The 13853-nt window shown below is 44.8% G+C and overlaps 1 protein-coding gene across 1 annotated transcript; it reads left to right on the forward strand.

Annotated features, from left to right (window-relative positions):
* The first annotated feature begins 7905 nt into the window (after nucleotides 1-7905).
* Nucleotides 7906-10237, forward strand: HOXD1 (homeobox D1). The gene is made up of 2 exons (XM_023212450.2): nucleotides 7906-8781; nucleotides 9136-10237. The coding sequence occupies exons 1-2, from the start codon at nucleotides 8130-8132 to the stop codon at nucleotides 9468-9470; spliced, it is 987 nt and encodes a 328-aa protein (XP_023068218.1). The 5' UTR covers nucleotides 7906-8129; the 3' UTR covers nucleotides 9471-10237.
* Nucleotides 10238-13853: the final 3616 nt, after the last annotated feature.

Below are 13853 nucleotides of genomic sequence, written 5' to 3' on the forward strand. Positions count from 1 at the left end.
CCTCTCCTTCAAGAGCAGTGTTCACTGGAGGATTCATGCAGAAATGTGTTATTGGTATCAAACCACTAAAGAAGAGGTCTTTTAGCAGATGTCAGAAAGCTTCCATGCTTTTATTTTTTTTTTTTTCTTTAAATATCATGTGTCTTTCAGGGAATGCTTGAAGCCACCTACTCTTTTCTGAACCTCCTTGAGCCCTGTGTGGAATGGTGTAGTATAGGGAAGACTGCTGAACATCTGACTTTGGCCATTTACACTGGGCATGATTACAGCAAGTTGTTTATCTTTTCTATGTTAGTACTATCATTTGTAATACAGAATTATGAAAGGCTCAAGATAAGGAAGAGAGATATTTTGGGAGATGTTATAAGGGTAAGTAAAAGGTATTATTTTTCACTTATCAGATTGGCAAACATAAAAACTTCAACATCCCATTGACTCGGCAAAGGTGTGAGGAGACAGGAACTCTCATATATTGCTGATAGAGGTATAAATTAATTTATTTCTGTGGAGAAATGTATTGAAACTGACAGTGCACATACCTTTTGACTAAATCATTTCACTTCTACAAATTTTTTTAATAGGTAAAAGCTTGACCCTGTGTTTGTAATAGCAAAGGGTTGAAAACAAGCTATATGCCCATTGATAGGGAATGGCTAAATGCACTGTGGCAGGTGTATACAGTAGAACAGTATGAAGTTATAAAAGTAAACCAGGGCCAGATGCTGGGGCTCACATCTGTAATCCCAGCACTTAGGGAAGCCAAAGCTGACAGATCACTCAAGCCCAGGAGTTCGAGACCAGCCTGCTTTTGTAGAGTTGAAACCTTATCTCTACAAAAAAATACAAAAATTAGCTGGACGTGCTTGTGCATGCCTGTAATCTCAGCTACTCAGAAGGGTGAGGTAGGAGGATGACCTGAGCCCTGAGAAAGTTGAGGCTGCAGGGAGCCGTGATTGCACCACTGTACTCCAGCCTCAGTGACACAGTCAGACCCTGTCTCAAACAACAACAACAACAAATCCAGGAAGTTATGTGTGGATATATATGGAATGGTATGAAAGATACAATAAGGGGGAAAGCATGGTGCAAAAAAGTCTGCCTAGCATGCTACCATTTGTGCAAAAATCTGTGGAGTACATACACACGCACATAAAAATGATGCTAGTAAAAAGTGTCTCTGGAAAGATATACAAGTTGGTTGCTTATGTGAAGGGTAACTAGGTAGCTGAGAACAAGAGTGGGAGGAAGACTTTTCACTGTATACCCCTTTGTACCCTTTGAATCTTGAAGCAGGCACATTTAAATTTATTACCCTTTCATAAAAATAAAAGAAGCCAGGCACAGTGGCTCTTGCCTATAATCCCAGCACTCTGGGAGGCTGAGGCAAGCGGATCACCTGAGGTCAGGAGTCCGAGACCAGCCTGGCCAACATGGTAAAACCCCATCTCTACTAAAATTACAAAACTCAGGTGGGTGTGGTGGCACGCATCTGTAGTCCCAGCTACACAGAGGCTGAGGCAGAAGAATCGCTTGAACCCAGGGGGTGGAGGTTGCAGTGAGCCAAGATCATGCCACTGCCCTCCAGCCTGGGCAACAGAGCAAGACTCTGTCTCATAAAAGGTAAACAATAATAATAATAATAAAGGAACAGAGCAGAGGATGAAGGTAGGGAGAAGATCAGGAAAAATAACTAATGGGTACTAGGCTTAATACCTGGGTGATGAAATAATCTGTACAACAAACCCTCATGCCACATGTTTATCTATGGAACAAACCTGCACATGTACCCCTGAGCTTAAAATAAAAGTTACAAAACAAAACAATGCCATTAAAAAGAAATAGAACTCACCTTGAGTAAAATAATAAAGGAACAACAACAAAAAAATGGCTAGTACAAGTAACCTGGGTGTGCCTGTGTGTGTTCATATGTGCCCTTATTTATACTTGTTCTATCCAGCAAAATTAATCTTGGGATACCTCTTGTTTTGTTCCCCCGGGGCCCTGATGCTGATCTACTTCAACGATAATAAGGGGATTCTTTACTCTTGCTTGGTGGTGGGGTCCCAGGTCTGTCTCTACCCTCTCTTCTAGGAGGACTCAATATGAGGCTACAGAAGTCTGGCAGAGCAGCAGGCCTCTCAGAACCACTGACTGTGTGGCCTCTCGGAAATGAGTGCACCTTCTTGAACACTGCTCTGCTTGCTTGGGATCGAGGCCTGCCACAATGCCAAGGAGTGGCTACTATACTTCTTCCTCTTTGCAGACTGTAAAGAGGCAATGGACCATGGAAAGTCACGAGACCCAAGGTGGTTCCATTTTTTGCAGGATGGCTTTTAACCTCTTTTAACCTCTGAGTAAAGTGACTTCCTCTCTAAAATTAGGGGTTTGATGTAGCTTATCTGGAAGGTGTTTTCTAGCTTTGACATCTTAGGCTGTGAAAGGTCAGCCTTTAGCCAGGGATAGAGTTATTGCTTAGGCTAAGGGACGTTTGGCCCCCTCTGGATCCCTGGGACTCAAAGGCATATTCCAGACAATTTAAGAGATGGAAGAAAAAAAAGCCTGAGTCCTCTCTCTTCAGATGCCCATTCTCACTCCTTCCTTCTTCCCATTGCCTCAGAACCACTCTAAATTTTCCCTGAAGAGACTGGGAGAGACAAATCTCTTTCTCTTCCAACCCCACTGGCATCAGCAAAGCCAAGGTAGGGAAGCGGCAAGAAGCAGAAATGAGCCCAGTCTCTGCAAAGCACGAATTGGTCAGCAAAACTTGGGAAACTTCCAACTGACCACTTCTTAAGGATATGTTCTAGAATTTCAGCCCAAGTAGACTTAAGTTTTACCTTGACGTTGACCTCTACAACCCAACAAACCTCTGGATACTATTTAGGTATACTCATGTGCCAGCTAGCCATGATCTCTCATCATTCATGGTCCCTCCCATAGGAACATCTCCTTTATTCCCACACTGCCCCCTCCCACCCCAACTCCTACAGCATAATTTTTCAAAGTGTGTTTCCAAACAATATTGCTTTAGGATCATCACAAAAAAAAGGATTCCTAGGCCAGGCACAGTGTCTTATGCCTGCAATTCTAGCACTTTGGGAGGCTGAGGTGGGTGAATCACTTGAGCCCAAGACTTCAAGACCAGCCTGGCCAACATGGCAAGACTTCGTCTCTACAAAAAAAATAAAAATTTAAAAAAAATTTCGGAGTCAGACTATTAAGTAAAAGTCTCTGGGGGTGACCGAAGAAACCTGAACTTTTAAACAAGATTCTATGGTGATTTCTACCCACCTGATGTGGTTTTGGGAGGCAACAATCTAAAGATATCCTTCAGCCAGTATTAGTCACGGTAAAGACACACCATTCTGTCCATTCTGCTTATGTCCAACAAACACTTTTGAATGCCTCCATGTGTCAGTTACTGGCTTGACCAGTGAGCCTTTCATTCATAAAATTTTCAGGGAAAGGCACAGCACTTTAAATGGTTTTCCTCAGGGAAGGTCACATTGTCAGATTTCCAAAAGGTTTAGAATTCTTGTCCTTAGGACTCCTTTGCATCCCTACCTCCATCCTATGCTGACTGAGGGATGCTACAGGGAACTGCATCTTAATCTGTACTTTCTCCTAATGTGGCTTAAGAAAAAAAAGACACCCACTCTTTTTCACCCCAACAAACAAGATTTTCTGTGACTTGGGGTTAGGAAGCCAAGAGTTTCAAAGTGGTCAAGTGCCTCCAAGCGGTAACATAGTGGGAATTGTCTAGAGGGCTTACCCGGAGCTTCCTGAAAACAACTTTAAACACACAGAAGTAATCCCTGCACTTTGGGAGGCTGAGGTGGGTAGATGACTTGAGGTCAGGAGTTTGAGACCAGCCTGGCCAACATGGCAAAACCCTGTCTCTACTAAGAATATAAAAATTAGCCAGGTGTAGTGGTGTGCACCTATAGTCCCAGCTACCTGGGAGGCTGAGGCACGACAGTCGCTTGAACCCAGGAGGCGGAGGTTGCAGTGAGCCAATATCGTGTCCCTGCACTCCAGCCTGGGTGACAAACCGAGACTCCATCTCAAAAATAAAATAAAATAAACACACAGAATACCATACTGCCACCCTCTATCACTTCTGTCTGCAGAAAAGAGGCTAGTTATTAGAAAGGGAGAGAAAGGTAGTCATGAAAGGGATAGGGAGTGGGTAGGGGGTGGCTGCTGTGGTGAGTAGGATGGGAGAGATTTCAAAGCATTCCGACATCAAACACAAGCTGGCAGTCAGGCCCCTCTGCTGTCACCTCCCGTGGAGAACTCAGCACCAGGACCCAGCAGGGCAAGTGACCCTGGGGAATTCATGGCTTGACAATAAAATTAGTAAGACATTTCTCCCATACTTTGTGAACATCTAAGAGACAAACTTTAATGTTACTCAAAATATGCTATATTCATATCTTTCTACATTTCCCCAATAATATCTTCCAACTTCTCCTTAATTATACATTAAGATTTCTTTAGAGTAGATTTATAGTATAGCTAAAACCTGTGTCAGAAATGAATCTCTAGCTCTTTTGGTTTGAGAATGTCTTTTCCCTAGACTAACTTTCTCCTAATAAAACGTCATTACATAGTAAATCCTTGTCAAACATCTGTTGAATTTGAGTATGAGATGACCAGAGTCTTGACTTCCAACCTGAGCAAGTCAAGAACCAGCCCAAGAATGGAGATGCCAATTCTAAGCCCCAAGGTGTGGAATATGCCAAGGATTTGGAGATTAAGGGAGTGGAGAGAAGAGTGAACAGAATATAGTTTTTTCTTTTGCTTTCTTTTCTTTCTTTCTTTCTTTTTTTTTTTTTTTTTTTTTTTGAGACAGAGTCTTGCTCTGTCACCCAGGCTGGAGTTCAGTGGTGTGATCTCGGCTTACTGTAACCTCCACCTCCTCAGTTCAAACGATTCTCCTGCCTCAGCCTCCCAAGTAGCTGGGACTACAGGCATGTGTCACGAATTTTTTATTTTTATTTTTATTTTTTAGTAGAGATGGGGTTTCACCATGTTAGCCAGGCTGGTCTTGATCTCCTGACCTCATGATCCACCCACCTCAGCCTCCCAATGTGCTGGGATTATAGGCGGGAGCAACCGCGCCCGGCCAGAATGTAGTTTTCTGCGTGCGATTATCAGAGAAATGCTACTGGGTCTGAACAAATATTGAACACCTCTCCCTCGCTCTCACCCACGGTTGTGAAAACAAAACAAAACAGTATTTTTTAAAACTTCATTCTTTTTTAGGACACTTTCTTCCCTCAGAAAGGCTAAATCTCCAAAATTTTACTTGATGGAGCTAGTGTGGATAGCTCATGGGTGCATCAAAGTCAAGGCCTAATTATATCAGGAAGGACCCACCCTTTGCCCCAAATGCCCAGCAGGAAAAACTTAGTCTTTGTTGCCATGAAAGCTGCCAGGACACCTAGGCAGCCTGATTTTTCTGAAACCTTAGAGAAAAGGCCCTTAATTTGAGGGGTTTTGGTCAGACTTGCCAGACAGTCAGGCTGACTTCTCTGCCCTAAACCTTGGGTTGCAGCTGGCTGGATGTCTTCCCCAAAGAGGTTTACAAAGCCATTCTACCTTCTTGACCCATGGGGCCTCTAGGCTTAGGAGTTGTGATAGGATAAGTATCATTTGAGGGAACACTGTGAGAGCTGGGACATCTTGCAGGCAAAAACTGGCTATTAAAATCTAGCCAGAGGTGGAGGAGGGGGCATTGTGAACTCAGCAGCATCTTATTTGCTGTTACTTTTGCCTAAACGGCACAGGAGAGCAGTGAAGAAACGTGTCTACATTTTAAGGCTGAGCTAGCGCTGAGGAGCTCTATCATTTTCTAACTGGGGTGCTAGGGAAAAACTTTTATTTTTCTCTTCTTAAAAATTATTTAGGGCCGGGTATGGTGGCTCACGCCTGTAATCCCAGCACTTTGGGAGGCCGAGGCGGGTGGATCAGCAGGTCAGGAGATCAAAACCATTCTGGCTAACAGGGTGAAACCCTGTCTCTACTAAAAATTCAAAAAATTAGCCAGGCGTGGTGATGGGCGCCTGTAGTCCCAGCTACTCGGGAGACTGAGGCAGGAGAATGGCGTGAACCAGGAAGGTGGAGCTTGCAGTGAGCCGAGATCATGCCACTGCACAAATAAATAAATAAATAATAAATAAAAATTATTTACGACCTTTGTCATCTGACTAGCTATAGCACAAAACTGAAATAGCAAAATCAAGATTGAAGGGCTTGTTTCAGCCCAAGTATTCCATTTCCAATCAAACTCAAGAACTCCAGCAGTGCAGGAACCACAGATCTCTTTAACTTTGTGCTCATTCCTAGGCATCCACCCTCTACCGGCTCCCCTCAACCTGGGGACACCCCTCCCCTATCTTGCAGCAACTTCAGGTCCATCACTAGTTCACATTTTGGTAGGGCTTTGTTTATCCACAAGCCCACAACCCTGGAAGGAACTGGCTTCCTGGGCTGTGATGGCTCCTATTCTAAAAACTTCCTCAGAGTGGAATTTTAGGCAACAGCTCAATTGCTCTTTTATGACAAGTGGATCATTAAAACAATGATAAAACCAGGGTTACCATAACTTAGAGGCTGTAATAGATTAAGTTTTCAAGGGCACTTGATACAAGCTTTGAGTAGACTCTTTAGAGTCTTTATTCACACAGGGTTTTAGGAAACCACCATCTTTCATAACTACTGTGTGTAAACAACCTCTATTTATCTAATTTGTAATTTTCCTACAGTCCCCCAAAAAGGGAACATTAAAAGAAATACTAAAGGAAGTTGGAAAGTTTGTCAATGTAAAGCTGGTCTTTGTAACCTTTCTACTCTTCACTGCCTGTGCCAATTGCACTTTTATTTCCCGTCTCTCTACACTCAGTAAACAAAACCATATTATCAAGGGAAAGATGTGAGCCCATTAACATTGTGAGCCCTCAAATTTCACTCGCAAGAGACGATGCAGCACTTATCTGATGGAGCAGAAGCTCTAATTGCTTCGAGGTACAAGTCCATCCAAACCTCTGAGATCTCACCCGTCCCTGGGAAGCCTTTGCGCCCTCCAGACAAGCTCCTCAGTGAAAGCAAGCGCCGCACGGGTGCCTGTGCCAGCCTCCCGGATAGGAGCACAAGGAGTGTTCCACCACGACTCTAGATTCTTTATTCCAACAACCCAGACGGAGGGGAAAATCTGCTAAACTACCCCATAAGGCAGAAACCTTATCAAAGCCTGGCACTACAACACTGGCCCTCATCACGCCGCCACAAACTGCGAGGGATAGAACAAAGCTGCAAAATCACGTTAAAAGGAAGCCTAGTCAAAAAGTGAAAATTTTGTCCCGCCCTAGGCACACGGCACTCAGCATAAAATGTAGTTCCATGAGTCATAGGAAAGGGGGAAGAAAGGAAAAAACCAAACATCTGCTCTAGGTTTAGAAGAGGGATAACATCAGTGCAAAGCAAACCGAAAGCGCAGAGGACTCAGAAGAGGGGAAGAGGAATAACTTTACCTGTGCTGGAGGTGGGCGAGGAGCAGTCTCCACCGCCCGCGCGTCACGCTCCCATTTAACCTTTTCCACGCCGCGACGCCCATACTCAGCCCCCGAAGGACTTGTCCCCCACGAGCCAGAGCAGAAGCGGCTCGCGACCCTGCATTCCCTCGCCCTCACCCAAGCAGCCAATCCTGCCTTTCTCCCCCCACCTCGCCCAATACCTGTCCAAGAGAAGGCGCCCTGCACTCTCGCCCCGCCCTTGCCCAGGCAACCCCGCGTCGCGACGGCTCTCCTCAGGGCTCCGGGACGCTGGGCGGCGGCCCTGGGCTGCTTTGGCTAAGTTGGCTGCGGGGCAGGCGCGAGGAGCGGCGCGCCAGTCGGGACCCGGGCAGTGCGGGGAGGCTGCCCATTGGCCGGCCAGCGCCACGTGGCTGCCCCCGTCGGTATATTAGGCCACTATTTACCACCGGCTCACTCACCATGGCTCGGCGAGGGCAGCTCGGGTAGAGAGGGCTGAGCGGAGCGGCGCAGACGGCGGCGGTCCTGCCCAGCCTCTGCCCGGCTCCGCACTCCGGCCCCGGCCTGCGTCCTCAGGAAGGTGGGGCCGGAACCATGAGCTCTTACCTGGAGTACGTGTCGTGCAGCAGCGGCGGCGGGGTCGGCGGCGACGTGCTCAGCTTGGCACCCAAGTTCTCCCGCTCCGACGTCCGGCCCGTGGCTCTGCAGCCTGCTTTCCCCCTGGGCAACGGCGACGGCGCCTTCGTCAGCTGTCTGCCCCTGGCCGCCGCCCGACCCTCGCCTTCGCCCCCGGCCGCCCCCGCGCGGCCGCCGGCACCGCCTCCGGCCGCGCCCCAGTACGCGCCTTGCACCCTGGAGGGGAGCTACGAACCGGGTGCGGCACCTGCCGCGGCAGGGGCGGGCACGGACTACGGCTTCCTGGGGCCCGGGCCCGCGTACGACTTCCCGGGCGTGCTGGGGCGGGCGGCAGATGACGGCGGGGCTCACGTCCACTACGCCACCTCGGCCGTCTTCTCGGGCGGCGGCTCATTCCTCCTCAGCGGCCAGGTGGATTATGCGGCCTTCGGCGAGCCCGGCCCCTTCCCCGCGTGTCTCAAAGCGCCAGCCGACGGCCACTCTGGTGCTTTACAGACCGCATCCCTGGCCCCAGGCACCTACCCCAAGTCCGTCTCTCCCGCCTCCGGCCTCCCCGCCGCCTTTAGCACGTTCGAGTGGATGAAAGTGAAGAGGAACGCCTCTAAGAAAAGTAAGTCCGCGGGCCTTGGATGGGGTCACCTGGGGTTGGGGACGGAGCCTCCCTCGCGGAAATGCGCTGGGAGCGTGGTGCCGCTGCCTCTCCAGACAGAGGTTTGGGTTTTGTGGAGAAGACGCGTTCCCGGGCGAATTCCATTGAGTCTGCCTCGAGTACAGACTCGGAAAATGTGCCAGGCATTGAGAAAATTTCAGGAAGGAGCTCTCCGTGAAATTTCTCCTGGCACAAACTGTGTTGCTAGGAACCCAGGAGGGCTGCGCTGGGACTTTGATTCTAACTAGCTCCACTGCTCACCCACGTTCTGTCCCCGGCCTCTGGCCTGGCTGACGCCCTGTCTTTACGTTGCAGGCAAACTCACCCAGTATGGGGCCGCTAACCCGTCCAGCGCGATGCGCACGAATTTCAGCACCAAGCAACTGACAGAACTGGAAAAAGAGTTTCATTTCAATAAGTACTTAACTCGATCCCGACGCATCGAGATAGCCAACTGCTTGCAACTGAATGACACGCAAGTCAAAATCTGGTTCCAGAACCGCAGGATGAAACAGAAGAAAAGGGAACGAGAAGGGCTTCTGACCACGGCCATTCCTGTGGCTCCCCTCCAACTTCCCCTCTCTGGAACAACCCCCACCAAGTTTATCAAGAACCCCGGCAGCCCTTCTCAGTCCCAAGAGCCTTCGTGAGGCCGGGACTTGGGACCGAAAAACTGTGGCCTGCAGAAGTCCCAGGCCACCCGCACCCCTATCTAGACTTAGGAGCTCAGTTTGGGATGGAGGTGGGAGAACAGAAGTGAATAGGGGTTTCACTTGGGAAATGAAGTACTTTAGTTGGCTGCTGAATCCCAGACTGTATGTCCAGATATTAATTGGCTATCTTGTAAGCCACTTGTTTGGTTATGTTTTGTGTCTTATCAGGGAAAAGGTGCCCAGCTGCCAGCCCAGCTCTGCTGCTATCTTTGCCTCACTTAGTCATATGCAATTCTCTTGCAGAGTGGCAGACCATTAGTTGCTGAGTTCTGTCAGCACTCTGATGTGCTCAGAAGAGCACCTGCCCAAAGTTTTTCTGGTTTTAATTTAAAGGACAAGGCTACATATATTCAGCTTTTTGAGATGACCAAAGCTAGTTAGGGTCTCCTTGATGTAGCTAAGCTGCTTCAATGATCTTCACATTTGCACTCCATTTGTTTTTCTTTAAAAAGCGGTTTCTACCTCTCTATGTGCCTGAGTGATGATACAATCGCTGTTTAGTTACTAGATGAGCAAATCCACAGAGTGGGTAAAGAGTAGAATCTGAACTATATCTTGACAAATATTATCAAACTTGAATGTAAATATATACAGTGTGTATATTTTTAAAAAAGATTTGCTTGCAATGACCTTGTAAGTGACATTTAATGTCATAGCATGTAAAGGGTTTTTTTTTTTTTTGTAATAAAAATTGTAGAATCTGCTGCTGTCTGCTTTTCTTACATTCTTTAATCATGATTCTCTTTCTTTAAAGTTGATTCAGTTTCCTGTATTTGAATTTTCTTGATTCTGCTATGAGAATTAGTTTATGTTGATAACTTTATTTATTTATTTATTTTGAGATGGAGTCTTGCTCTGTTGCCCAGGCTGGAGTGCAGTGGCACAATCTTGGCTCACCGTAACTTCTGCCTCCCAGGTTCAAGTGATTCTCCTGCCTCAGCCTCCCCAGTAGCTGGGATTACAGGCATAAGCCACCACGCCTAGCTAATTTTTTGTATTTTTTTTTAGTAGAGATGGGGTTTCACTATGTTGGCCAGGCTGGTCTCGAACTCCTGACCTCAGGTGATCCGCCCACCGCGGCCTCCCAAAGTGCTAGAATTACAAACGTGAGCCACGGTGCCTGGTGGATAACTTTTAAAAATAATACTTTCTACAGGTTGTGTACACGCCCAGCAAGTTATGGACAATTATCTCAGTAGTTTAAGAAAACCACTCTGCCATATGTCCAAGTAACTATGGAAATACTTTCCTTGCCTTGAGTGTCCTAGTTTTATGGTAGGTGTGTAGTCTGCACATTATTAACTCAAGTGTTAGGTGCCTACTGTGGAATGTTGTAAAGCCAAGGAGACACTTCAGGGAGATCTTATACTTTTGTCTTCTGTCCTCACAAAAGGAAGAGGAAAGGTGACCTGAAGACTTTGTTTCTTGGTTAGTGTTCCCTGAGAAAGGCAGCTGCACATCAAAAAGTTCTCAGTGGCTGAATTCCCATTTCCAAAGTCAAGAGTTGCAAAGGAGGCTGGGAAAGGCTAGTAGTCACACATTTCTACTTCCTGTAACCCAGACTGAGTATCTGGCTGAGAGAGCACAGACAGTGCCTTTCTGATTTCAAAAATGAAATATTTTCAAATGAATTCTTTGGAAGAGGTACAAGCACAAAATTTGAAAGTTGACAAGAGAGTATGTGGTTTAAAAAACCACAAAACCTATTCTCTAATCTATTTCCACCCAACCTCCCATTTCTCATCATGGAGGCATTCATAGTTGACTAGAGTTTATATAACCTTGCAGAAATATGAGAAAAAGATGCAACATAAACACACAGAATCAAGTGAATACTTGAGACAATTTTTAGGAGTAAGTTATTTTCCTCATTTTACAGCTGTATCTTTAAGTTCTTTCTTTAGTTCAACTGAAAGGCTTAAAGGCCCAAATAATTCAGATAAGAACCTCAGCTCTTTTAGCTATATTTCTAGATTCCAGCATAATGCTTTAAATCTAAGCAACTGTGAAAGATTACCTTTTCTATAAAACAGCAATGTGATTAGTTCTCTTAGAAAATTGGAGTTACACTGAAGTTCTCATTCTTTGCACCTATAATTGAATGGAGTTGAAGAAATGATCAGCTCTAACAAACTCAGCTGATTAGAGGGAAAAGATACTGCTTAAAAAGCAGGTCTGTCAATATTATTCTTATGTTTCCCCATCTGCCCTTCAATAACTTGATGCTAATTGAATCTTGTTTGAAACAATAGCCCCCCTCTGAGCTCTGCTGCTATTTGAAAGAACTTGTTAAAGGACTTGTGATCTGCTTGCTTACAGCCACCTCTGGGCTTCCCTGCAGTGGTCTTTGACATGACAATGTTTCCTTTTTGATAAGCATTTAAATGTACACCTAAACAACAACAGCAAAATACCAACATGCTTGGTCATTTCCTTAATCTACCACCATTTTCTCTGAGAAAATAAAGCTTTTCCTTCTGAAGCGAGTACTAGCACTTAGCCCTGATGGATGTCTTTCTTGATGAGGGTGGCTATTATGACATTCGTATAATGCTGTTCTATGAATCAGGCCAATATTAGCTATTTTTTGCCCAACCCCAGGGATCTTTAAAAGGTTTCTTAATGCAGATCACTGTACAGCTATATTCGGTATTAGGAAGAGTCCTGGCTGGAGATCGGGATGAACTAGGTGACCTCTGGAGGTCCCTCCCAGCAATGAAAATGCTACAATTTAATGACTTCTGCATATTTTATTTTAGACCTATCATTTGAAGGGAGTTAGATTCTAAGAGAAAGCAAATGTACTCTCTAGGATTACAGTGAGACTGTATTTATACAGGAAAAGAGGATTTTAGACACTATCAAATACATCTTGTCAGTGGAGTTACCTAGGCAATGTGGATCATTTACAGAGCATTCCTTTTCCCATTTTTTTGAGCCTTGTGTTATTTTGAGTCAGAGCTCCATGAAGTGTGAGGTTACTATGTAAACTGCAGCTACTCAATCCCATTTTTATTTTACAAGATTTCTAACTAAATATGCTAATTTACCCTCCAGAAATCTGTTACAAGGATGAATACACTATGGACAGTTCTGGCTGTTGTATAATTAACTATTCAATGTTCCTTCGTCTTCACATAATGACCATGTGTCTACTTTTCTGGATCAGGATAATTGGGAGTGAGGAAAAGGAAAGCATTTAATAATATATAAAATTCCCATAAGTTGAGTACTAGAAAATGAAGGCTTTGCTGACATAAAAACCTAAAGCAATATCACCTAGAGTTTCAAAAGATTGTGTGTGATTTATGCTGTCTCAATCTCAAACGTAGTGAGAAGCAACACCAGAAGAGGCTGTCTGATTATCATGTCATCCAAAAAAACAGAAGCAGGCTCAGGAGAGTTGCATTAGCTCTGAAGTTCTTAATTATTTCTTTTGGCCAAAGAAATGATCTATATTTGCTGAATATTGAATTTGAAAACCTCAGGATCAAATCAGGTTCCGAGAGATGTTTAGTCTGACCACAGACCTCTCAACAAGAAAAATGCCCATTGTTAAAACTTTATTTGTGGTTTTAAAGTAAAACCATAGTGGTCATATCTCACAAATAAAGATAAATATCCGTCTAAATAGAAACAAAGATGTTCATGGTTTTTACCTCTATCTAATGTTTTCAAGTCATGAACATGCAACATAATCTGCAAAATAACTCTATGTCAACATCTCATTTGTAATTGCTTGTTACGTTGTACGTGTTATTCAGAAATAAAATTTCTATAGAAACTGTTTAACTAGATTCAATAATGAACCAAGAGGACAAAAATCTTAAATATTGGTGTGGAAGGAAGGTCTATTACTTAGCTTGTAAAGATTTCAACACAATCTCTTTGCCTTCTAGAAATCTTACTGATATATATTGGAAAGAATGGCCAAAGACAGTCATTTGGACTTGTAATAGCTAATAAACTATTACAAGTTTATTAAAACTGACATTTTTGAGGCATTTCTAGAAGGTACTAGACTCTTTAGCACACTGAATTCTTAGGGATTTTGTAGAGCCTAAGCTTATACAATTTGGGGAAACCTCTTTAAGGAAAAAAATACAAAATTGTTAATACAAAATTCCCAGGATGTGGAATGGTTCACGTTAGTGAAGTTTAAATTTCACTGGGTTCATAGTAAATCCATATCTGCCCCTTCCTTGAAACCATTGCTTTTTCTCCACTGCCATCATTGCCTGTGAGATAATAGCAATGACTGCTTTTCTCTAACATCTTAGAGCCAGAGTCACTGTCTCTCTTCAAATGCATCAAATAGTG

This window comes from Piliocolobus tephrosceles, chromosome 11 (assembly GCF_002776525.5).
Source record: "Piliocolobus tephrosceles isolate RC106 chromosome 11, ASM277652v3, whole genome shotgun sequence".
In the NCBI taxonomy this organism is placed as follows: Eukaryota; Metazoa; Chordata; class Mammalia; order Primates; family Cercopithecidae; genus Piliocolobus; species Piliocolobus tephrosceles.